Source organism: Topomyia yanbarensis, chromosome 2 (genome assembly GCF_030247195.1).
Source record: "Topomyia yanbarensis strain Yona2022 chromosome 2, ASM3024719v1, whole genome shotgun sequence".
NCBI classification, from domain to species: domain Eukaryota; kingdom Metazoa; phylum Arthropoda; class Insecta; order Diptera; family Culicidae; genus Topomyia; species Topomyia yanbarensis.
The window spans coordinates 423253106-423278769 of NC_080671.1; the positions used below are offsets into that span (position 1 = coordinate 423253106).

Consider the following 25664-nt stretch of genomic DNA (forward strand, 5'->3'; position numbering starts at 1 on the left):
AAGTCAACCTCCATCCAGAATTGCATGATCGACCTCGGTATCGGCCCGGACAGAGTTTTTTTCAAAGAAAATCTGGCAGTTCAATTAAAAATATCTGGCAAAATCTGGCACTTGACAGCGACCTCATAGTCATCGAAATTTGGCATATATTTTAGTTTTCGTAGAATGTGCGTCAATCGATTTTTGTAAAATTTGGGACATTTTTACCCAAATTTCCAAAATGTGTATGTAGCCGCTTCCAAAACTTAAAAATCTGGCAGAATGAGAGATTTGTCTTTTTGTCTGGAAGCTGCCAAAGCCTCTGGCTGTGCCAGATAAATCTGGCATAATGGTATCCCGGGTAGCATCGGTTTCGGAATATCTGCCGTGGAACTCTTCTTCGGAGTAGGAAAAATCCACCGTCGGGGACTATTCCGAGTAATCCGTAGCGAATCGCCGGCTTGAATCGTCAGGGCGCCAGTGAACCGGATGGAATCCTCCGCCGGGAATCGCTAGATAGACCTCGGCATTCTGCCGGACTGTATCGGAGCTAACAAGAATAACGCGTCCGTCAACGGTTGCGGGAGACATTCCTTCGTCGGGGAACTCTCCGCCGAGGTAGGCTAGCTTCACCGTCGGGGACTACGTCGAGTAGCACTGAATGCGTAAAACCACCAGTATATGTGCTATATTTCACCTTAAGGAGAAAAATTGGGTAAACGCCAAAATTTCTCACAAGGACGAAATTTTTTGGTAAAACCGGTCTTTGCACTTGAAGGGCACAAATCATTATTTTTTACATGGGTGCGTTTCAACTTCGTCTCATCAGAAACCGGCACTAACTTTTTGACGGAATAGATTAGCGCCTTCTTGACACAAATCCCTAAAACTAAAACACACTTTGTATTTCAATCGAACGACTGGTCAAACGTGATGTCCCGTCCGAGCAGAAGTTCTGTTTATGCCGATAAGACACAGTGAAGCCGAAACTTGTCTTGGCTTAGCAGGCCTATGTGAAAGCACTATGCTATATGTTCGGCTTCACTGTGTCTTATCGGCATAAGCCGAACTTCTGTGTTTTAGTTTTAAGGATTTGTGTCAAGCCGGCGCTAATCTATTCCGTCAAAAAGTTAGTGTCGGTTACTGATGAGACAAATTCAAAACGCACCAGCATAGGGTCGCCGGGGCACCAGCGAACCGGAAGCCACCCTCAAACCGGAATCGCTGGATCGATCACGGCATCCAAGTAATTAACGTAGAGAGGAGCGCATGTAGAATATCATGCCGTGCAGGACTGATATGGCGGTTATGAGACCAGCGAACTAGCACGACCAGCTAGACCAGGAGTGAAGCGAAATGCATGAGCACGCCTCCCCCGAAATGGTTGATATATATTGTCTTCGAATTAATAATTTTCGTACAAACTTAAATATTGTACTATACTAGCTTAAACCTATTTTCAATTTGAACATTTCTCTACTTAAATTAAAGTCAAAATAATGAAAAACGCTATTGAAGAAGCTGACAGCAAACATCTACCGAGTTATTCTGGACGTACGAGTAGAGCGTCGAAAGAAGTCCATTCTCCGCAGAGACCTACCAGGAACGTTGAAGCTTAGCGAGAAGCAGAGGGCTGTCAATGTTGTCAGCGAGAAGATCGAACACAAAAAGTCGTTGCAGAAAAACTCCTGTTTCGTAGCGTAGGCAGATTGATAAAAGCACAACGATGTTCATACGGTAGTAGTTGACATCGATTTCGCCAGGAAAGTCATCGAAGGGCATACCGGACAAAGCTCTTTCGCACCCGTTCTATGCTATTAATGCAAAACGATAACTCCATACTCTAGAATACTGCGTACCAGACTGATGTACAGTGCCTTCAGGCAGTAGACGTCGTTGAAATCTTTGGTGTTTCGTTTGATGAGTTCTAGTGCTGCATAGGCTTTAGCAGTTACTGCATTGAAGTGTTCGATGAAACGTAGCTTACGGTCGAGTATAACACCAAGGTCTTTGATTGATGAAACTCGTTCTACTGGGGCAGCGCTCACTGCATACTCAAACGTAATTGGCGAGAGTATTCGTGTGAATGTGATTATGCTGCATTTCTGAATATTTATTGTCATTTCGTTTCTATCACACCAACTCATGATCCTATCTTTGTCTATCTGAAGTCCACAACAATCTACCAGAGTTGTTATGATGCGATAAATTTTCAGATCATCTGCGTACATCACCTTACACGATGTTTATTCGCTGCAAATGTCATTCACAAAGAGCACGAAGAGAAGAGGTCCAAGGTGACTCCCTTGAGGTACACCCGATGTGATGTCGAATGGGTCTGAAAGTAGAGTTCCAAGTCGCACAGATGCACTGCGGTTTGTAAGGTACGAGAAGATCAAATTGGTCAACCAGTCCGGAAATCTGATTCGCCTCAACTTTTCAACAGCTAGCTGATGAGGAAGGCGATCGAAGACTTTGGAGAAATCTACATACACTGCATCAATTTGTTGTCGTTTCTCTAATTTATCAATCAGCGTTGACACATAGGTCATTAGGTTCGTCGTTGTTGAGCGCTTTCTAACAAACCCATGCTGATCTGCAGTGATGATGTGTTTTACTGCAGGGTAGAGAATATCTAACAGCATACTTTCAAAAACTTTTGGAAGGCAGCTCAGGATTGAGTCCCTTAATTAAGAAATAGTCACTTCAAATGGAATCCGAGGGATCAGACAAATGTCGAACTCCTTGTTGGAGTTTAGGGGAGTAAGGTTCAGAGTCCCTCACTCTGACATACAATGAACGAAATCGGTAGTATGGTCTAACTACTGAACGCGTGCTGGGTCGGCGTAAAAGCTTTAATACCAAGTAGCCAATTCAAATTATGACGATGCTGTTGGAGTACGTTGTTGCACTGCTGTATAGAGCAGGTTGGGATGTCCTTCCATGATTCCTAGAACAGAATCGGTACGAGTACATCAGCGCTTGGAAGTGTTCGGAGCAGATGTATACTTGTCATTGGTGACGCGTTGGAAAACCCTTTCTTCGATTCCACACACTGAACCTGGGCGAGTGATGATCACTGACTGCAATAGGTATGTCGACTCTAACGGGGGGATCGAGGGATTCCACAGTTCTTAATGCGTTGCATACAAGTATTGATTGAACCCCGACGGTTCGATGGCGGAGAGCAGAAATCGAATGGTAGTAGCCTACGACGAGAGCTAGAAACGTGAAACGAATACGCCATTGTATGCTTGCAATATTTGCCGGGAATGACGACTTGGAACCACTCTTCACTAGTCGTACACAGGACCAGCATGACTGCTGAACGCTGGCAATAAAGGCTCAACTGTGGCGAGGGGTTCGAGGACTTCCATAGTACCAAATACGTTGCGTCCCACCACTGTTAAGTTCATTCCCCAAGGTGTTTTCAATTCAAAACAATTACAATCACCTAATAAAATATTGCCTTACAACTATGTGTGTGATATTCACGGACGGCTGACAACACCCGCAAGACAACATCTAAAATTATTACACTTTTTTATTCAACTGTTAATTATTAGCTTTATTTTTCTGTGTTAGTCTTATATATATAATCGAAAACGCTGCACTTGAAAAAGAAATACCAAAATTAGAATAGTAATAGGGAAATTTGTATACTTTTCCCACCACAAAGAACGACTTCCGCCTTTCGGCGTCTATCGTACAGTAGTACACAATCCTGCTGATTTTTGCTCTCACTTCAAAATTCCGAGGAAACACAATAAAAATTCAATAAAAAAAAGCTTACACGTACACGTTTTTCTGTTGCTTTTTTTGCCTAACCACATGTTACTTAACTATATTATTTTTTTGTTTATTTTCTGTAACTGATTTTTTGCTCATTCTCATTTTAATCCCTCTGTAGATTCAACCTCGTTAACAGCAGTTCACTTTGTTTCTGTAATCCAATTTTGTTTCCGGTTGATTTTCAACTATATCGTGTCGTTGAGCAAGAACCGGTTGGGTTTTGTGTTTTTTTTGTGTTGTCATAAGGCAGATTTCAAAAATGATTCAATTTCATGGTATACGAATGACATGGGACTCACCTTTAAGTGTTTGCCATCGACGTTTGGGGCGTGAGAGGTCCTCCCGCGCCACCCGGTGTCGGATGTCCGCCCTGGGGTGTCTGAGGTGTCAGTGGTCCCTGCTGGCTGCCTGGTCCTCCTTGCTGCTGCTGCTGTTGATGCTCTGGAGACACGGATTGTTCCTTTGATTTACCGTTGTTGCTTGGATTTTGAGTACCTTGAGGGTTTGAAGTTCCATTGCTACCGGGACCGTTTGCTCCCGGAGTACCAGATTGTTGCTGAGGTGGAGCATTTGGAAGCATCATCTGATGAGGTCCAGCTTTTAACGGATCGTCATCTACGAGAGGGGAGTGGGGTAGTGGGCCGCCTTGGTCCGACATTTTGGGCATCATGTTTGGTCCTCCGGGTCCTGGTCCACCAGGAACACCCATTCGTTGCATTCCGGGGTTGAACATTCCCGGACCAGGACCACCGTGATTGCTCATACTGCTGTAGCCCCCACCCATTTCGGTCATCGGTGGAAAGATCGGGTCTGGATCCGGTTTAAACATACGATTTATGGGACCACCAGGACCCATTGGTCCCATAGGCCCACCAGGACCCATAGGTCCTCCACCACCAGGACCCATTGGGCCACCCATAGGTCCCATCGGTCCTCCACCGGGACCTCCCATATACATGCCAGGATTCATCATACCAGGCTTGTTATATTGCATTGGAGGAATCTGTTCGTTGATCATACCTGGCCCAGGTCCATCTGGTCCCATTGGCCCATTTGCTCCCAGTGGCGTGTTCATAAATGCCGGATTGAGTGGTCGATTAGGTGGTCCTCCGAAATCAGGACCCGGGATGCCACCACGAAATTGTGGTCGCATTCCCATTCCATGCGGGTCCATCATTCCTCGGCTCTCTGGAAAAAATATTTTCTGCATTTGTCGGATAGTTGCCAGCTGTTGCTCCCGATGTTGTCGTTGCTGAGGTGTGAGGTTTTCATCCGGTACTTTTACCCCTTGCAGTGATGGCTGTGGATGACCACGCGATTGCGACAAGACGTTACCACCCTTCATTAATGGCAGTGAGGCAACCAAAGAGTTCATCTGGTCGATTATTGTTGAACTGGAGTGGCTTCCGCTTCCAGGGCCTGGCCCTGGACCACCTGGGGAAGGATTTTCCATCTTGATCACTGGTGGATGTCCTCCCGGACCACCACCGGAATGATCACCTGGCTGATCGGGTCCGTCCATGCAGGAATTCGGAGTGTGATGAATAGTCGAAGGTTTCGACATTGTTTCCGGTCCTTGCATTCGCATGTGGTGCCCATCGTTTGGGTACATTGGAAGGGATCCGTCCTGATCCATACAAGGATTCGGTGTATGATGGATAGTGGCCGGTTTTTTGTTGCCCATCGGACCAATATCTGGTCCGGAACCCATCCGCATATAGTGCTCATTCCCGAACATTGGCACCGAGTTGTCGTTCTCCAGGCAGGAATTTGGCGTGTGATGTATAGTGGCCGACTTTTTTACACCATCCTGCGGTATTCCCGACCCTGGACCTTGATTCATCCTCATGTGATGATCCGGAGAGCCATGTCCATGATCCATCCACGGTGACATTGCGCCCACCCCATCTTCAGGTCCACAGTTTCCCAACCGGTTTTGCTTCTGCATTTGTGCACAGTGATATGCAATAATCGAGCGGAATTGCCCGCTGTGTACAGCTTCCGCTCCCTTGTTAGCCAGAGCCGTACTAAACACAAAAATTTGGCTCTGCTGCTGTGTGTATTCCAGTTTATTTGATGGTTTGTTTGACATCATCCCCGGAATCCCTTGGTTCATTTTCACTCCATCCGGATGCACATCTTGGCCCATACCGGGCCCCATCTTCGACATCGTGTCAATGCCTGGTCCACTGTTTGCTACACTGCTGTTGATACTACACGAATCCGATATCTGCAGTGGTCCTGGTCCGTTACCAGGGGGCCCACCTTTCATTATTGGTGAACCATCATCCTTCAAACCAAAACTACTCATCAAATCAGCATCTCCCACAGAACCCGGTCGGGACTGTTGTTGTCCTGGTCCACCACCCGCTTCTAACTTGTTCATCTTCTTACTACGACCCAGTCCAGTAATTTCCCCCGGTTCCGACTTTTTAGGCATTCCTCCTCCTCCGGCGTACAAGTGCTGCTGCTGTTGCTGCGACGGCTGTATATAATCGCAATGCATTCCACCTATTGGACCATCTGCAACCAAAGGTTTTAGCGAAAGAGAACGTTATTGTTTAAGGAACACTCACCATATCTTCCACCGATGCAACTGGTCATTCAAAACAGGTAAAAATTCACAATAAGCAGCAGCTTAATTGTGGCCACAACACACCGAAACAGAGAGGGCAAGCGGAGCGCGCTTCACTTAATTTCAAATTATTCGCTTCCCTGGGATGTTGAGTAACCAACTTCACTTGCGCTAGCGTTGACCGCTGCCAGACAACAATTCACGACAGGTAACGTAGGATTTACGGATGTTTTTCGGGGGCTTTCAGCTTGATTTCCACAACGGTGACAGCTTGAATTTGAAATTCCTTTCTTTCGTTCTCTGTTCTCTCCAGTTTGCTCCTTCCTCGTTTTTTTCTTCGTTTTCGTTGCTCAGGTATTTGACAGATTCATTTTCCATTGCGTTCCTTATAGAGTTGGTACTAAAATTAGATCCAGTGTATCCAAAGCTTAATATAGCACAGGGTGATACCCAGCAAGAGATGTCAGGTTCTCTGCTCGTTCGAATAAAATATAAATCCTAAAAAAAATACGTTTCGCAACAAAAAAAAACACGCTGATCGTTAATAGACTGTGTTGTCTATTGATGGACAATCTCCGTATTGTAGACCCCTAAACACTTTGAATATGGTTATGTAATAAAAATGATTTTCTCGCATATGTCTGACCGAAATAATACAACATATCTCGCGTTTTTTTGAGAAGGGCCATTAAGCATGCTGTCAAAATTCATTTTGAGAGAAAATTCCGGACAACCGTACCTTGACGAGAATGGATGTTAACATTTTATGAAAGAGAAAAGTTTTCTCTTTCGTTCGTTGCTGTGATTTATAATCGGCGATTAATTGTTTGTCCAGTTTTTCCTCTCAAAGCGAATTTTGACAGTATGCTTATTGACCCTTCTCAAAAAAAAAAACGCGAGATATAATCAATTATTGAAGATTGAGATATGTGTAGGGTGACCATATCAAGGCAGTGAAAAACCAGGACAGTCCAAAGGGGACTAATGCCCTCCATCACCTCTTAATCGATTGTGTCTTCTCCCCAGGTTTTCGGCAGCTAAAAACTTCTAGGTGCTGGTAGCCAGAGACTCGGCAGCAAAACCTCTGTTCTGGAGTCTGGCAGGCACAGCTCAGCCAAAGTCTTTCATGAGAATTCGATCGCCGAGCTCATTTTTCAGATTCACACACACGCAGTTCTTGTTACATAACCATCAGCGAATAATCATTAATTTAGCGGATGATATGAAATATTTTTACATCATCTATGCAGGACCGGTAAGGGGAGATCCGTACTAAACACACGTCATTGAAGTAAAGTAGAAACATCAACGGTGTCAAGTAGCTTCCCTGCGCCATTCTTTATTTAAAAAGAAGTAGCTGCCAATCTCCAATGACAATCATTATCTCTTGATCTGAGAACTGGGATCGAAACAGCTGCAAAGCTGCCGTTGATTGCAAATTACTCCATTTTAACAATTGTTATATGAAACATAGCGGATAAGTTGGTGCAAATAATATCAGTTTGAGCGCGACCTTCCATACTTCCTGTTATCTAGGATGCTAGACTCGGCAGGTTAGTCGCTGTTCAGCGTCCAGTGAAGCTATGTTAATAGTGGATTAAGTACTGCTAGCATTGACCCTGAAGTGGGTCCATAATCACCAGCTAGAGAGAGCACTCAGTGAAATTATTCCACGATAGGTATTGTTGTTTCGTCATTTCCCTTTGTTAGATTGGAAAAATGTTCGTGGATTTGCAGTAAGGCGAAAAAATGCCACCGGAAAGAGAACTTAACAGAAGTTAAGTCACCAATACGTCTGCAATTTGTATTCTCAGAGGCACCAAAAGGAATTCTTCGGATCTTGGATTGAAAGGCAATTTAATCCGGAAAGAATCTTTAGTTATTATTGTTTCATCGACATTGATAGCGGCCAGAGATTGGTTCACAACGGGAACCATTTCGATTTGTTCGGCTGTGAAATTCAAATTACCTTAATAACGGATTACACTCCCGTAATACGCACAAGAGTCTTCCTATACGTATGGGATTGTTATGCTTTTCACGGCAGTACAAGTCATTCATATGCTATGCACGAACTCTTCGTTCTTTATCTTTTCAATTTCCGCGTAAAGCTTAGTATGCACCTCTTGCGAAATGAGGTCGCGAAATATTTTTCCTTCTTCCGTGCGGAATTTTGACATTTGCTCGCGAAAACTAGTCTGTGTGTTTGCTGTTAGATGTCGCTTTTGATAGCTGGAAAACGACATCAGCTGTTGTTTGTTTATTTCTTTTTTATATTTCTGTTGTCATTTAAATGTTTTAAATTATGTATTTTATTAATTCATCACGGATGTGTATGAAATCGGTAACAATTGTAAACCTTTTTGCCATTCATGAAGCTCTCAGGGAAGTGACATACTCAGCGTGAATCATATTTCGAGCATGATTAATCATAATGCTTATTTGTGACGGTTCCGGATGTCTCGGGGAAGTTCAGTCTGACCAATTTAGACTGCACAATTCCTGCAATCGGAAATTTAAATCATTGGCTGGCCATTTTCTATCTAAATTGGCTGCTTCTACCGGTTCTAGAAGACCCAGGGAAATGATCGAAATTCGCTCAAACCAAATCTATTGTAATTGTCCGAATCGTAGCTTTAAATCGGCGTTTGACCATTAAGAAGCAAATCTGATTGCCTTGGCCGCCTTTACCGCTTTCACAAGTCTCGGGGAAACTACCTTTCGAAACACGTTTCGGAATCCGGAAATATAACGCAAATATAACAACCGACTCCGACTCAATCGGTTTCAGGTCGAATCAAACCCTAGGCTTTAAACTCTGGCTGACGTTAAAAATCGATTATGATAACAATGGCTACTACCACAGATAACAGACGTTTAGGCTAGAACAAAATTTCTTCAAAAACCTGTGTAAACTTTCAAATTGATATACGTTGAAAATCCGTGTTTCACTATTGCCATCTGCGCAACTGTTTGCTACACGTGTTCGACAGCTGCACTCTAACTGCATTGTAGTGATCACTGCGCCATCTGCAAACGTTTGCCAAACATGTTTCAGATGTCTGATTTATTCGGAACTTCAGCAGCGGGTATTTACACACGATTCAAATCTAGCCTAAACGTCTGTTATCTGTGCTACTACTAAAGGTTCTGGAAGTCTCAGGGAATGCTACCAAAAATCAGTACGGATACAAACCTATTTTTGGTATAACAATTGTGAGAATCGTAATTCAAATTTATTGCCATAAGTAATTCGTGGTAATTCTTATTGCATGAAACACTAGAGAGGTTTAAGGAATTGCGCATATTGCTACTACTTGTATTACTGCCGCAAGAAGTATAATTGTCCCATGTGTATAGGGATTCCCATAGCACATGGGACAGTTTTGCTTCTAGCGGCAGAATACCTCACACAAAAAATGCTGTTCAAGTCTGATATTACACCGAAAGTTAGACGAATTAACTGAATTCTAAATTGATGGTCAGATTGACCCCACTGAACATCATAAAATCAGATTGGCCCTGTATGTAAATTATGGAAAAGATGTTATAAGCCTTTTACAATCAGTCATAATACAATAATACGTTATAATCCATTTAAAACGAGTGTATTGCTAGTTAGACACTTTTCAATCAGCTAGGTCCTTTCATAATCAGTTCGGTCATAAAAATCAATTAGGCCCTTTTATAAATGTTGTAAAATCGCTATCAAAATTCTTCATAATCAAATGTTGCGTTATGTACGTGCTCGGGTAGATATTCGGTAATGGAAAACATGAAATTTCAATTTGTTACATTTTGCAGTTAGGCCCTTTTCAAATGTTTGGATAGAACTGGGTAGAGATAAATTGTAATTGTAATTGTAAATTTATTAGCTTACGATACCCTGTAGGTTACATTTGTATACCTTATGTCAGGTCAAGGAAGAAAAAATATTAAAATATAATAAAATTATAAATTCAGAATCAAAACAAGTATGACCCAAAAAAGCTCCTACGCTTTTCACCAGTAGCTGGTCGAAAACATTTTACGGTGCGATCTTTTAAATTTCGTCCGAGTTCTCCGCGTCTAGCAACTGAATCTTTTTCCGGAAGTGTTTTTCCATTGATCTGCAAATCATCATGCTTCGATCACTACCCACTAGGTTGATGGTGATTCCGTTCTGTTAAAGAAGCGGGAAGAAATACAATCTATAGGATCACAAGAATGACACACTTACTGAATCTACCGGTGCGTCTAATTCGATGTAGATACGTTTCGCAATCGGCTCGTCCCTGCTAATCCATCGGCAGGTCGAAGTTGACGACAATGGTAACCTGTTCGACGTCGATACCTAAGACGAAAGAATCTCTCCGTAACCTGGTGCTGTAGCCAGAATCAAGTGGTGGAACTTACCCCTGGACAAAACGTTCGTTCCAACCGTTGCTCCACCGTTAGATCACCGGACAGTACCGCTACCGAATGATCATCCTGGGACATCCTGCCGGTCAACCAACCGGCCGTTTTGCGTGCCTGTTTCGATCGATTAACAATGCCGAAAATAAGTTTACTTGGAGTTTACAACTGTCCTATACATCATATGACAGAGAATGATCGCTTGTCCGACGGTAATCACACCGTACATGTTTGAAATTGCTTGATATTTCTCGTCCTGGTTGCGGCATTTGACGTAGTAGTGTTTGGTGTTATCGAGTGATTCTTGCTCCCGCACCAGAAGAATCATGATCGGATTGGTTACGATGTACTGGACGAATCCCATCACCTCCCGCTCGTACGTTGCTAAAAAGAACAGCGATCATAACGCCCGCCTCGTCCATTACAAAAATGGCAATCTTCTTAAGGTCGAACGCCCGGCTGTTCCGATGATGATATGATTAGTCAGCTTCGCCCCTTTGACGATCTTCTCACCGCGAACGGTTTAACCAAGTTCGATTTCCACACAAAACTTTGCCGTTTTGCAGCTACTTTCCACTTCTGAATTGCCAGTTCATACGTGGGGAAAGGCAAATCACCTGCGGATAGTTTTTCAACGGATTGCCTCGATTGAGCATTGCCAGTACGAAGGCAGTGGTTTTTCTTGTTCCCGACCAACTCTGGGCGATTATGTTCTGTGGTGGATCGGCCAACAGAGTAGGTTGAGCCGTCTTCTGAATCTTGGAAGGAGCGTTGAAACCCATAGCATAGAAGCAGTTCCGAATTCATGTGCAAAGCTTCGAAAGTTTTAACCAAGTATAGCGGCGAAGAAGGATCCTTCACCCCCAGATCCAGCTTTGATTCTACTAGACCTTTGCGAATAAGTTTAATTAGCAAACTTGCATCCGCCGGGCTAAAAGATGAATCATGGATAATTTCAAAGCTGATATTAAATATTTCTGGAGAAAAATTTGAATAGGACGTAAGTAACAATGAGATTCTTTTTGGGGTGTTTCTCTTCTGTTAATTACTCGGTCGTTTCAATATTTAGTACTCAACTCTTTGCCTAATATTCTAGTAAAAACTATCGGCTTTCGATATGTACTGGAAAATTAGTGCAAAGTGTTATAAAGACGTAATTATCAAAACAGAAAGTAAACAGAGAGAGGCTCTCAATGTTACTTATGTCCTAATCAAAATTTTCTCCAGATTGCGACTTACTTGAATGCCTCTGCATCTTCCGTGGAGGAAGCTGTTTCTCCATTTTCGCTAGCAGCTTTTTTTTCTTCAGGAGCTGCTAAAGTCTTAATTTCTGTAGCTACCGAAAACAAAACTGCAGGTGCAGCCGTTTCTACCGGAGTAATTTAATCGCTGGTTCTATTGGCGGTGAACTAGAAGGTTTTTCCGCATTCTCTTTCTTTGGGCTGTCAGCCGTCGGCTCTGGTTCCTTATCCTTAGGGATACTCAGATCGACAACCTATTTGTATTGAAAAGAAAAATTCAAAACCTATGGAAAAATTATCGCTCCAAAAATAGGTTAGTTGGTTATGACAAAAAAAAACACTTACCGAGTGCAGAAATTTCCTGATCCTCCTTCCGCCTTTTTGACCCAGTTATCGGCAGCACTTGCCATCGTTTCGACCGGGTATTAAAATTCAAAAGCTACAATATATGGAAAAAGGTCCTGAATCAGCACGGATGCTGTCACTCCGGTGGTTTGTTCCTTGCAATTAGCTGAACTTTTGCCCAGAGCGACCATTCGGAAAAAAACGCCTTCTTTTGTCTGCTCACTTCGCTGCCATGAAACCGATGATGAGCCCTTTTTGCCAAACGAGTCACACGGTTGGCCCGATTGAATATGTCGCGCGTGTAGAGTATGCTTCCATTATGTTTGTTCTGTAAATTGACAAGGACATCTAAATATGCAAAGGAATGCTTGGTGGAGAGAAGCTACTGTTAAACACATACCGAAAGAGAAAGTCCTTTCCGAGGATCTTGATGTTGTATTTACTGTTGGCCCATTATCGCCGTGTTCTGCTGCTGGGTGGTTACCATGGCATTATGTTGCTGGTGTTCGGTGATGTGTCTCCGCTATTGAGTTCTACGAGATGACGACACGAATGAACTCATAATGAATGAAGTTCATATTTGACAATAATTGTCGAGAATTATTCTCGGTGGTTTGTTTACTTTGTCAGTTGTATGAGTGCGAGTGCAACGGGTGCTCATCTGTTACATTCGAACTCACGTAAGTTCCATGTAAACAAACCACCGAGAATTGTCAAACGAAGTTCATCCGGCTCATTTTGTGGGGTTATGTCGGTTGGTGTAAAACTTAATGGTTGCTGTTCGATCTGAAAAAAATTATGATGAAAAATATCCGTGAATGAGTGAACGCGAGCTTTTGAAAGAAGAATAGGTTATTACATTACAATGTACTGAACACGGTACTGATCCTTCCGAAAATAAAAAAGGTAGTAAAAATGACAGCAAGCACCAACTGAATAAAAAAAGTCCTGCACGCGGCGTGGTACAGTACAGTATGCTGCTGCTACTGTGTTTGAAGGTGCTGTTGATGTATCTTTTTTTTGCAGTTGACCAATGGTCTTCTACATTTGGCCCTGATTGGCTTGGATCGATTGCACTACTTGCGGTTGCTGGCCAGGTTGTACCGTCAGTTGAACGTTGCTACCGATCTGTCGGATGATGGTCATGGTCTGGGGGAAATCTTAATCTTCTGATGTTGCTGGCGATAAGCACTGGAATTGTGGTTGCTAGCTGCTGCTGGGATGAAATCACGAGCACTGTGGAGGCAGCGATGTTTTCATGCAAGCAACTGGTAGGAGCCAAGGCAGTAATATGACGTTTGTGTTTGACTCTGATTTCTCTACATCAGGAAGGTAACCGCTGGTAAGAATAGTGGCAGGCAAGTTTTACGACAGAATGTGCCGATAAAGTGTTTCCGATGGGTCCATTATTCGTAAAAAAGCTCTTGTTGCTTTGTTGGTTCTGAGCTGTAATTGCTGTGGTTCTTTTTTGAGAGATTGTTGGCAGCTGCTGGATTTGGAGTTGTTGGTACTGCTACGGTTGTATCGATTTAATGTTGGTTGGCTGATTGCCAGATCCAGGATGTTGAGTCAAGTTGAGCTGATTTGTAGCACCTGGTTGTTGTTGTTGAAAACTTATCAAGTAGATAGATGGCTGGTGACGAAAAATGCTGCTCTTGTGGCTGCTTTGTTCGGGTGTGCTGTAAATAATAATTACTAGAAACAATCACAATTCCAATAATATTTTAAAACTTACCATTCAAATTCAAAATATTGATTCTCAAAACTACGAAATTTTGACAGGTCGCGATGAAAAAAAATACAAAAAATTACTAATCTTTTGTTTTTTTATATTTTTTCAATGCAACCTGTCAAAATTTCGCGAGCCTCCGTGCGAAATAATACCATTGACCATTATTTCGCAAGGAAAAAGTTTGCCTTGGTGACAGCGCATAGAAAGCAGCGCTATCTCGCGGAAGTATTATGAAACTTATCGTTTGTCGAACCGTGTCTCGGCTAACTGCATTTTTCGTTATCGTTTTCGCGAGAGCTGCGTACCGCTTACGAAATGGAAATGAAAATTTTTTTCGCGAGCATTTCGCGACGTTTTTTATGCATAGGTTTTGTATAGGAAATTTCATTTCGCAAGAGGTGCATACTTAGCTTAAGGGAAGAAACTTGAGAGACTAAAAAAGACATCGGATGGTACAATTGAGGCATTCGAGTGTATAGAACTTTGTCGTATTTTGCTTGAGGTTGAGTTTACGCTGCAGTTATGGTTGCGATCGGTCGTAACTGCAATCTGAACTAGAGAAAATAAAGCGAAGGCTCAGTTAAGAAAAATAATTTAGGCTTGCAGGACAAAAACCAGGACATATCAAGCATTTCCTTTGACTTCCCAGGACACCAGGACAGTCACTGAAAAACCAGGACATGTCCTGGGAAACCAGGACGTATGGTCACCCTAGATATGTGTATCACTCCAATATAATTTTTTTCGCCTTTGATGAAAAGTATCTTACACTAAAAGCACATCTTGGTACTTTACTACGTGTACACTGAGAAACAAAAATATGCATAGTTAGCATACTTTCTATTCCCGTTTCCTTTATTCTGCTGTAATGTTCATGCATTTTCATGCATAAACTTATACAGCGCAAATACGTTAGTTGGGTGTTCGCTAGTTAGGCTGTTCGTTAGTTGGGTGTTCGCTAGTTGGGGCATGTCCCAACTAAAAGACACTCTTATGTCAAAACTGAAAGTCAAAAACTGATTGACGTTTGAATGTCATTGGTTGATATCTGTGCCGATCCAGAAAAAATCATACTTTGAAATTCAATGGAATTTTATTTTTTGAATTCATATTTCGGAATGACTTTAGTGAAATAAATGTGTTAAATATTTCACTTCTTCCATTCAACATCAATTAGTTTGAATCTCTGATGTATTCAATCACATTATGCAATCTTTTTTAGCTAGTAACAACGTAGTATCACAGATAACAGACGTTTAGGCTCGATTTGAATCGTGTGTAAATACCCGCTACTGAAATTCCGAATAAATTAGTCGTCTGAAACACGTTTGGCAAACGTTTGCAGATGGCGCAGTGATCGATACAATGCAGTTAGGGTGCAGCTGTCAAACACGTGTAGCAAACAGTTGCGCAGATGGCAATAGTGAAACACGGATTTCCAACGTTTATTAATTTGAAAGTTTACACACATTTTTGAAGAAATTTTGTTCTAGCCTAAACGTCTGTTATCTGTGGTAGTATGTTTGTGCTTTATCGGTTTTTTTCCCGACGGTGTATCCATTTCCTGTTTTATGTGAAGGAATTTAACAAAAAATAATTCATGGCAAAAAGAACACTAATGACATACTTTGTCACAAAAAAAAACTTTAAACTGGAAGGAAACAGCCAACTTTTGTGAATTGTAAAATATTTCTGTTTGTTTTTTATGAAAGACAACAAAAAATCAGCGTTTCCCTTGGGTAATTTTTGTCAGATGTCAGTTGCCCCAATTAACGGATACGATTCGCTAGTTGGGGCGCAGTCGTGACCAACTAACGAATTTGCACTATAGTAAGCGATTCTATCACATTCGCCCGAAAGCCATTTACCCGAATGACATTTACCCGAATGCAACATAAAACAGAATGCCATTCGCCCGAATTCCATATACCCGTAAAATATTGAAATGTCAATCGAAAAAATTTAATTTATCAAGCTAAAATACAAATTTTATAACATTTGATGCTATGAAGAAATTAACACTAAAGCGATACCAGTTAAATAGTTAATTCAATCACCTGGTTTGTATGATTTAAATAGGGTTTCCAGTTTAAGGTCTTTTCGTGAGTTCTTTTTAGACTTTTTAGCTGTCGGTACCGCTTGTAGTGTACGTAAAACATCCGTACTAGAGTTTTTCTCTTCAAGCTGCAACTACTTCAACACACCATAGATGTAAGATTTCCACGGCTTAACAAACCGTTCCATTTATAGCGCCAGCCTTCCACATTATTTGTCATCCTAGGAATCTTTTTCGATACATTTTCGAAAACTGGCCACGAAGCGAAGAGAAAGAGCGGGTATCGAGAAACTTTTTGGTTATGCTTCCTTTCTACCGAAAATACAATTTTTACTAATGTAATCCCAAAAATCGTCGAGAACTTTTGGACAACTTTTCCTCAATTCTTCGAGTGCCATTGGAATACAGTCGTGATTCGCTGGTTGGACACTTTTTAACTGGACTGCTTTTTAGTTGGACCTCCGCTAGTTGGACCATTGTCCAACTAAAAAGCATCTGAACGCCAAAATCTCATGTCAAATTTACTTTGACAATCAATCTGAGATGTGAACAGATGCATTTACACTGCTAACATCTCCTTTGGAGAGTTTTTGACATTTGTCAGTCGGTCCAACTAGCGAATCAAATTCGTTAGTTGGACAAGACTGTGGCCCAACCAGCGAATCACGACTGTACCTTGATGGGGCAAGAAATCCAAGGCAACAACTTGTTTCTAAATGACTGGTATTCGGTGAGCTTCCGAATATTTCGTCTGATGACCAAGTTGTTTTAGTTTTCTGAAAAAAACTTTGCTTTAGATGGAAGAATCATCCGTGAAGGGCTGCACCGAAAAAAAAACTTAGCAACGTTTATCACAGCTGTCTTGAAATCCAATATTATGTAGAGAGCTATTTGGTATATAGATTGAAGAAATTGCTCTTGTTTTAAAAGAAGGAATCAACCCTTATGTTTGAGTAAACCGGGCAGACCAGTGGATCAACAGTTTCCTTGCAAACTTATGTAACGGACTTACTTTATAACTTCACAAAATATTCCCACAAGTCATAATATCCAATCCCTACATGCACCAATGTGAATCCTTCTCAGATCACAGGTCATAAAACCCAAATCAAACATATCCTTTAGTCAGGCCACTTGAAACAAGGCCACACTCTTATTTTCCCACAGATCGTAAATTACTCGAACGATCGTATTCAAATCCAACTTGCATAACCAGATGGGCGCATTCCAGTTAAACTATTCTGGGTCACACCACTTGTTATAGCAACATTCTCAGTAGGTCATTATTATGCTAAGGCGACAAATAAACAGCCTTGCGTAACAAACAAGCACCGGTCGCAACCGATGCACTCATACTTATTCATCAATTTGTTTTTCCTTTTACGCCACCCGTTCATAATTATGTACTTTGGAATTGTAACTGACTCCCATCCCGTCTTTATGTACATAGATTAGTAAAGTCAGGTTAGCTAAGTTAGCTCTTAAGATTTTTAAACTGAATAAACCAGAAGTTGTTAAACTACCAAGAACATATGTCCATGTTGGACTACCGAGAACTTATGCCCATGACTTATTTGCCATGCAGATCCAAGGATATGTTCATGTTTGAAAGCAGCAATCCACCCCTAATTATGGGAAATGAGCTGCTCATGTTTAAAAGAAGGAATCAATCCCTAAGTGTGAGTAAACCGGGCAAACGAGTGGATCAGTTTGATTTCTAGGACTATTTGGTATACAAACTCAAAGAACTGCTCATATTTAAAGAAGGAATCAACCCCTGTGTTTCAATGGATACCAATGGATCACAGGTATGCTTAGGCGGAACCTCCGCTTCGGTTCCTCGACCTCGGTAATTGTGGCAAAACCGCATCACACTAGCTTCACCAGATAACTTTTATGAGCTATTATTTACTAACGACGTTATGCCAAATAGACTTCCACCATGCATGATATAATTACTAATTTAATTGATTCAATTTGTAACGAAACATCTTAATATATATATTTACCACGATTGATGATGTTTCCGAAAGATTTCTTATTATTTTGCCTGGTTTAGCACGAGATGCCACCGCTCGAGCTGACAACTGTGCCCTATATGCATCAGTTTGCACCTGAAGAGCATTTGCGGCGTTGGCAACGGAACTTCAGCGGTGTCGGACAGTACACCTAAAAGCGATGTGGCGTAGCCACATTGGTCAGTGATCGGTTGACGCCACATCGCTTTCTGGTGAACTGTCCGACTTCGCTGCCGCTCAGTCGGCTTAAAACTAGCTATAGCCCCTATGTTTGAGTAAACCGGGCAAACGAGAGGATCACAGGTTTGCGTATAACTCCGGCGACAGGAGGATCAACGCCTCGTCCAACGGAATCTCAGCGGCTTTGCTCCGCTGCATAAGCTCACTTGTTATTGTTCAGTTTATCAAACTATGGTTAAAAATTTCACATTTCTGCTCTCGGATTTGGTTTATTTAAGTTAAAATCATACTTTTGGCATAAAACCGCATTAAAATCGAACCTCTATCACCAGAGTCTCTAAACTAGACAATTACCGATTTTATATTATGCTTGAGTGAATGTGGTATTCGGGTTAATGGCATTCGGGCGAGTGGTTCATTCGGGTTTATGGCATTCGGGTAAATGACTTTCGGGCCAATGTCATTCGGGCGAATGTGATAGAACCAAGCATTCAATGAGTGGATAGACCGAATATGTCCATTGCATAAAATTTACAGCAGAAGAAACGAGAGGCAGATAGAAAAGTATGCTATCGATGCATAAATAAAATTCTGCGCGTACATTCAACAAAACGTCGAACAAAATGGATCGGCGCAGGACGTTTGTTAAACAAACTTTTCTGCGAGGGTGTGCAAAGTAGATGCAAAAATAGAAATTAAATGCATTTAATTTGATGCAAATTCGTTATACATTCCTAGTGTGATCTGCCCCTAGATGCAGGTAGTATGAAAAATAAATATTATTAATAACATAAAAAAGTATACGTTATTTGCAAACTTTGTGGTACAAATGGTTTTTTACGTCGTTTACGGCATTGAAAATACGCAAACCTTAAAAAGATTTAGTGTTTCGGATTCTCCTCATCAGTAACTAGCATCAAATGGACGATGTAAAAATTAGTACCCAAATTAGCACTAGTTAGACACTAAAATATAAAAAGTCACATGTCTTACACTGCCGTTCTACGCCCAATTGTCCCATGTTGCAAAACTGGCAACTGAGAAAAACGCGATTGAAGATGAAAATTGTATTAGCCATCTGGAGGGATACGGTGTAACAAATAAAGCTTTATTGTCCAAAATTACGTTCATGGCAATCGTTTTCATTATAATCAGTCCAGTTTTTTATTATAGAGATTCAATTAACGTTAGTTTTTAAGAAAAATGTTAAGTGGGACTATTATGCCGAGAAATCGAGCGGAAACCGGAAAGTTCTACGCATATCAGTCCCATAACGATCTTTGTAAATGATGCTCATAACTCATTTTTTTACAAAAGTGTATGTCGTGAGTTTTTCTGTTACTCGGGAGATTTGTTGCTGTATCAAAATTGGACATAGGGTAAAGTACCTATTTTTACACTATTTAGAAGGGTACCTCACAAGATCATTAATTACTCTGCCTACACTAGATGGAGTGCATTAATTTGGCATTCACAACCTTGCTTCGTTCTTAAGAACCAATCTAATAACACAAATGGCCTAAAAACGATGAAATGCTAGTGTTTGATCGCAACTAAAGTTCCAATCGAGTGCTCCAATTGTCGCCCTACCATTTGATCCAATTTGTTGAACAAAGATAGCAAACGCTGCACTAACCAACGGCTTCAAATGGGTAGCGTGATAATAGAAACATTGCGAAAATAGGCTCATTATCCTCAATGCGTTCGCCATGTTATGCAAGCGACGATACCCAAGTAACCACTAAGCCGTAAAAATGGCATCAATTCGGTTCTATAGTCGCGTATAGAACAAGGGTAACTGAGCTTATAGGCATCATATTGTACATGAGTGCTATTCAAAAGCCACTTTTGGCGAAATATTCGGCTGATATGCAGCCTACTCCCACTTTTCCACCGCGCCTATGGAGGAATGTCAAAACAATTTGTGTAATGGGTAGAACCCACTGGTTGGAAAAAAAACAAAACGAAAATGGAGGAAAGACTGTTTTTCTCTCTTTCTATCTTTCATGGTCTATCTGCCACATGTGTTTGACTTTTTTCTATACAGCGTTTGATCCAGGCTCGAACTTCTGCTTCTGGAAGATATGGGGGATAAGTTGTTCCAGTGCGCTTGCTGTTTGATCCATTTGAGCATTTGGTCATGTAAATGATATTTGCCGTTCTTTAATCGAACGGTTTTTGGTTCGATTGGAAGTTGATTTCACTCACCGACGAACAGAAGCATGGTTTTGGGAATATTTTATTTTTGAAATTACTTCCCTTCCTACACTAAACTTAAAAGTAATTCATCGCAGTTTCGTATCATTTTATGGCTCAAAGATTTAGTTAACTTTAATTTGTTTGTGCCAAATCTCCGAAGCCGACAAGCTTTTTCTTGAGCTTACAAAGTGCACCATATCATATTTGTTTTGATTTGGACTTCATTGCTTTAGTTTAATAGAAATGTCAAGCATAAACGGCATTATAAAGGCATCACTGACTACCGCTTACGGCTTACAACTACAGGGTTTTTAGGCTCTAAAGTATAGCTTCATATACCCATATACGGTCTATTTTAATGCTTAATGCTTGTAATGCTTATAAACATTCGAAAAGCTTGTATAAAACTTATAAACATGTGTAAAGCTGCTATGCAGCTTATAAACATTTGTAAAGCCCATATAAAGCTTATAAACATCGGACAGCTCTTATATAGTCAATATGCTGCTTACTTTAGTGCTTACTGGTTTGCTGGGTATAGTTATGAAGAGCTTTACAGGATTGTTCTCACTGCTGTGATTAATATTGCCACTGCCATTTTTAATGATCCTGTATTTTTCCATCAATTTTTTCAGTGCCCGACATCTAGCGTAATGTACTTCTTAACTAAACGCTACGTAATTATTTTTTTATTGCGCACTTTTTTGGGATTTTTGTTAGTGGGACAATTATGCGTAGAATATCAACAATGGGACAAACAGACTTGGTATTTTTTCACGAAGTCTTCGAACAAACTTTATGATTTGGATGTGTTTTCTGAAAATATACATCAAAAAGGACTGTTTGGTTAAAAAAAGTGAAAATGACCAAAAAGCAACATGGGACAATTATGCGCAGAACGGCAGTACATGAACACTAAACTGGCTTATATCGAGTGATGTCTCGATAGTAAGCAGAGAGGTTCTGTTTGCCGACGACTAGACACCCAGTCGGTGCTAGTTACTGTAGAGGAAAATCCGAAATAGGTTTCTCTCTGGATCTCGAAACTAAAGCCGTGATCGTTCCAACGTAACAGTCCTACTATCGTATAGCGTTGCGGGCGTAGCTGTTCCACCTTGCATAATACTGGCTTACCGGCGTATACCTGTTAGCATTTTAAAAAGTTTTCCAGCTGATTGGGGAGTTGGGTGATTCGAGAATGGATGATGACAAGAGAAGCATTTGTTGCATATAAAAAACGTTTTTACCTATTATTGGGTTTGCGAAAACGTTCCGCTTTTAGTCGTAAATGGTCATCAAAGCTCACAGGCTTCGAAGTTGCAGCTGAATGTCCAAAATTGGGAAACATCAGAATGAAAGTATCGTCGCCGATAACGGCTGAAACCGGAACAAAGACTTTCTACAGGTTTCTGCTGCGGAATGTTTTCACGGAAAAGCTGTGAAAAGTGAGTATATGCCTTTTAATTTGTAGGTGAAATCCATTAAAAAGTACAAATTGTAAATCATAGAATCAATGCCAAACCATTTCAATTGTTATAGAGCTGCATTACTAATACTCAGGTGCAAAATTACTTGGATTATACGTAACCATTTTTTACCGTGTGCTGCTGATAACACCTATAGGCTATACGCTGTTATCAGATCGAAAGGGATAATCGCCAACGATTGGTGCATATATAAGAATCAACGATCCGTAGCTGGTTGTTCAACTAGCCAGTATATTTACATAAATTAGAATGACACTCATCTGGAAATACAAACCACCAGTTTATTCTACTGCGGTAGTGGCCTCTCTGGCATGCCATGAACATATATTACTATTGCAAACAATTTTGTAAAATAATGGTCTGCACCATTCTTTATCCGTACACCGGCAGTTCAACCTCTTACTTCTTTTCAAATGTGTAGTGTGGACCCTCGTGTGGGTACTGCTTGGCCAAAACCGGTCGGAACATCTTGTAATCCTCCAACCAGTAGTAAAGTGCGAAACATCCCGCCATTACACCAAGGAAGGTGAACCATTGATTGGCTATCGGAAAGCGCAGCGGTTCAGCACTTCCGAAACGATCTTCGCCCCAGATGCCTGCGTGGACGTGAACCTACCGGAAAACATGTTAACAATAATGTGATTCTCATTTTCATGTTTGATTCCTTACCGGATCATGTAAATTTCTCTTAAGCTCAGGAAAATCGTATGGATAGTAAGGATCGCGTGCTTCTACCGGTGTGTCTGGCAGTTTTGGATAGTCTCCAAACCCAGCCCCATCATCAGGATATGTTTGATACTCCGACGGATGCAACCCGTATTTACGAGCTGCGGCTTCTCGTTCCTTTTCTGTTTCTGGGTACTTGCCGGGCTTGAAATCTTTATTCCATCCGTCTGCAATAGGAAGTCAAATACAGGCATTATTTTAAAAATAAAGCTGGTAAACAAAAGTTGAGTGTGATCTCTGGTTGGATGTTTTGGCTGTTTGGAACCGAAGATAGTTACGTAAATATGAACGATGTTCAATGAAAACTGTCTGCCCGTTTGAATCTTCTCGCAGTGAAAGGCTTTAACGGAGGTATTACTTACGTGCTTGCCTTGAGGCTAACGCGAACAGAGACGTATGTTTTGGGGTAATTTGTGAGGCCAATTTCAATCCTTTGATTAGAGCTGCCATTATTCGTCGGTCGGCGAAAGACGAATTCTTGCAGCCGCGAGCTGAAAAATTATGGAAAACTCGAATGTCAAAAAAAAAACTCCGATGTCATTTCTATGCAGCAAGTGAAAATCGCCGGCTTTTAGTACAGCGAACCCTTGCAGCCAAAAAGCATCGGTTAAGCTGGGGAAACACTTGTGCACAAGTCGTAATAAATCAAGATATATAAAAATAAAAGGGTGGAGAATCGGTCAAACGGAGTCATTAAAAATTGCACGTGTGATGGAAAAAATTGTATTGACGATGTTAATTTCAAATGGGATTGTAACATTGCAACAATATCGTCAATACTGGTATTGAAAAAAATATCGAACGTGTAAGGGCCGCTATAGTGCTTCAGATGGCCGGCTAAGTATATGGTCTATAGTAAAGACGCTGAATCCCTCTGGATAAAGACGCACCATCTCTATCTTATTCTTATTATTTATCAGTAAGTGTCATTCCAATCGAGCACGAGACCTGCCAAAAGCTCTCAATCCGAAGAAAATCGCTTCGAATCCTTCTGGAACGAGGGCCATTGACAGGTCTCGTGCTCGATTGGAATGACACTGACAGATAAATGGTAAACAAACGATTGACGTGTCGAGTCTTTATCCAGAGGAATTCAGCGTCGTTAGTCTATAGTGGTTCTTAAGCAGCCCTTACACGTTCAATATTTTGTGAATACTAGACAGTATTGAAAAAAATATTGTACGTGTAATGGAAAATAGTTGTATTGACGATATGCATTCCAAATAGGATTGACGTAACTTTGACAGCTTATAACTTGCAAATAAGATGTACACCTTGATGTATACAATAATAATGAAATTTTCAATCAAATCAAGGTCAAAACGTCTAGTAGGGAGATTTTAACTCAACAGATGGTGCTGATGGGTGCTAAAACTGTGTCCCCAGTAGGATATACGGGAAAAGGTTAATCTTTCTTCTTAATGACATCTTTGATAATAGTTGACAAAAGTGATCGGCCAAATGTAATAAAAGATTGTACGTCGATTCCCGGTTTACCATTTCCCGGAAAACCATTTTCCGGAATGTCATTTCCCAGAAAACCATTTCCCGGAATGTCCCATTTCCCGGAAAACCATTTCCCGGAATGTACCATCTCCCAGAATATCATTTCCCGGAATGTAACATTTCCCGGAATACTATTTCCCGGAATGTACCATTTCCCGGAATACCATTACCCGGAATGTACTTTTTCTCGGTAATTATTTATACTATTGAAATCTAAAGTAAACATGTAATTTGAACTTTAAAAACAAATCCAGAGTTATGTTGACTTACATATGGGTCATTCCACGCGAAGTGATCAAAAAAAGATGCAAACTTGAAATCGACCTTCACGGATTTGAACCCAATTTGAAGAAATTGTTCATCTAGGGCCAATATATAAAAACCCAAGTTTTTGTGTCAATTGGACCACTCCTCGGGTCATGGCAACACCCTCCGTTTTGGTAAATTGCCAAAACGATTGATTTTCTTTTGATCGTATCTCCGGTTCTATTTACTCTAGAATCAAACCGTAAGTTGGCTTTTGAAGAAAATTGTTCAAGGAGTCTAGAAATAATATTACTTTTTGCCGGCAGTGCTGCCAACTATGCGATTTTTTCAGTTAAATATTAAAGTTAGTTTTTGTCTCAATACATATACTTTAATTTTAAAAATTTTAATGCCATCGCGTTCCTCAGACATTTTTGCATAAAAAACGCTTATCATCCCAATATAATATGAGCGCATACTGAGATATACCGTTTTGAAGGGAAAAACTCCCATTTTCTCATATAAAAATCCATTTTTATTGGCCGAAATTGAGAAAATCTTCAAACGGTCATAAAAATCGACCCTGATCTGCTAGAAGCAAACCAAAAACGTAGTTTTTCATCATTTCTCATCTACTTCACGAAAAAATATGTTTGAACTCAGAATTCTCAAGTTGGTTTTTTAGTGTTGTGCGCTTGCGATTTTATATGGGAAATTGCGGTTTTTTCTATTCAAAACGGTGTATCTCAGGATGCGCTCTTATTATATTGGGATGATAAGTGTTTTTTAGGTAAAAATGTCTGAGGAACGCGATGGCATTAAAATTTTCAAAATTAAAATATATGTACTGAGAGAAAAATTATCTTTTAATATTTAACTGAAAAAATCGCATAATTGTCAGCACTTCCGCCAAAAAATAATATTTTTTCTAGATTCCTTGAACCATTTTCTTCAAAAGTCATCTTGTGGTTTGATTCTAGAGTAAATAGAACCGGAGATATAATAAAAAAATCAAGGGTTTTGTCACAAAAATTTGGGTTTTTATATATTGCCCCTAGATGAACAATTTCCTCCAAATTTGGTTCAAATCCGTGAAGGTCGATTACACGTGCCTTGATCACTTCGCATGGAATGAGCATATATGGTATTCTATATCTATTCAAAATCTTATCATTTTATAGAAGGCA

At 40.8% G+C, this 25664-nt stretch overlaps 2 protein-coding genes and 1 long non-coding RNA gene across 8 annotated transcripts; all 3 read right to left on the bottom strand.

Moving 5' to 3' along the window:
• Nucleotides 1-3505: 3505 nt before the first annotated feature.
• On the bottom strand, nucleotides 3506-6686 carry LOC131685272 (collagen alpha-1(III) chain-like). Of its 2 annotated transcripts, XM_058968877.1 has the most exons (3): nucleotides 6348-6686; nucleotides 4071-6294; nucleotides 3506-3956 (listed from the first exon to the last, which is right to left on the bottom strand). In XM_058968877.1, the coding sequence occupies exons 1-2, from the start codon at nucleotides 6373-6375 to the stop codon at nucleotides 4073-4075; spliced, it is 2250 nt and encodes a 749-aa protein (XP_058824860.1). In that variant the 5' UTR covers nucleotides 6376-6686; the 3' UTR covers nucleotides 3506-3956; nucleotides 4071-4072. The 2 variants fall into 2 exon arrangements, with proteins under 2 accessions (XP_058824860.1, XP_058824859.1); XM_058968876.1 differs by having other exon boundaries at nucleotides 3506-6294.
• A 3631-nt stretch (nucleotides 6687-10317) lies between these two features.
• On the bottom strand, nucleotides 10318-12875 carry LOC131685273 (uncharacterized). Of its 5 annotated transcripts, none has more exons than XR_009304770.1 (6): nucleotides 12728-12875; nucleotides 12328-12655; nucleotides 11981-12236; nucleotides 10742-11672; nucleotides 10575-10679; nucleotides 10318-10508 (listed from the first exon to the last, which is right to left on the bottom strand). It is a non-coding gene; the product is annotated as an uncharacterized LOC131685273 (long non-coding RNA). The 5 variants fall into 5 exon arrangements; XR_009304767.1 differs by having other exon boundaries at nucleotides 10319-10508; nucleotides 10566-10679; XR_009304769.1 differs by having other exon boundaries at nucleotides 10575-11672.
• A 9335-nt stretch (nucleotides 12876-22210) lies between these two features.
• LOC131685274 (NADH dehydrogenase [ubiquinone] 1 beta subcomplex subunit 8, mitochondrial) lies at nucleotides 22211-23255 on the bottom strand. Its single transcript, XM_058968878.1, has 3 exons — nucleotides 23088-23255; nucleotides 22669-22892; nucleotides 22211-22611 (listed from the first exon to the last, which is right to left on the bottom strand). The coding sequence occupies exons 1-3, from the start codon at nucleotides 23173-23175 to the stop codon at nucleotides 22399-22401; spliced, it is 525 nt and encodes a 174-aa protein (XP_058824861.1). The 5' UTR covers nucleotides 23176-23255; the 3' UTR covers nucleotides 22211-22398.
• Between the last annotated feature and the right edge of the window lie 2409 nt (nucleotides 23256-25664).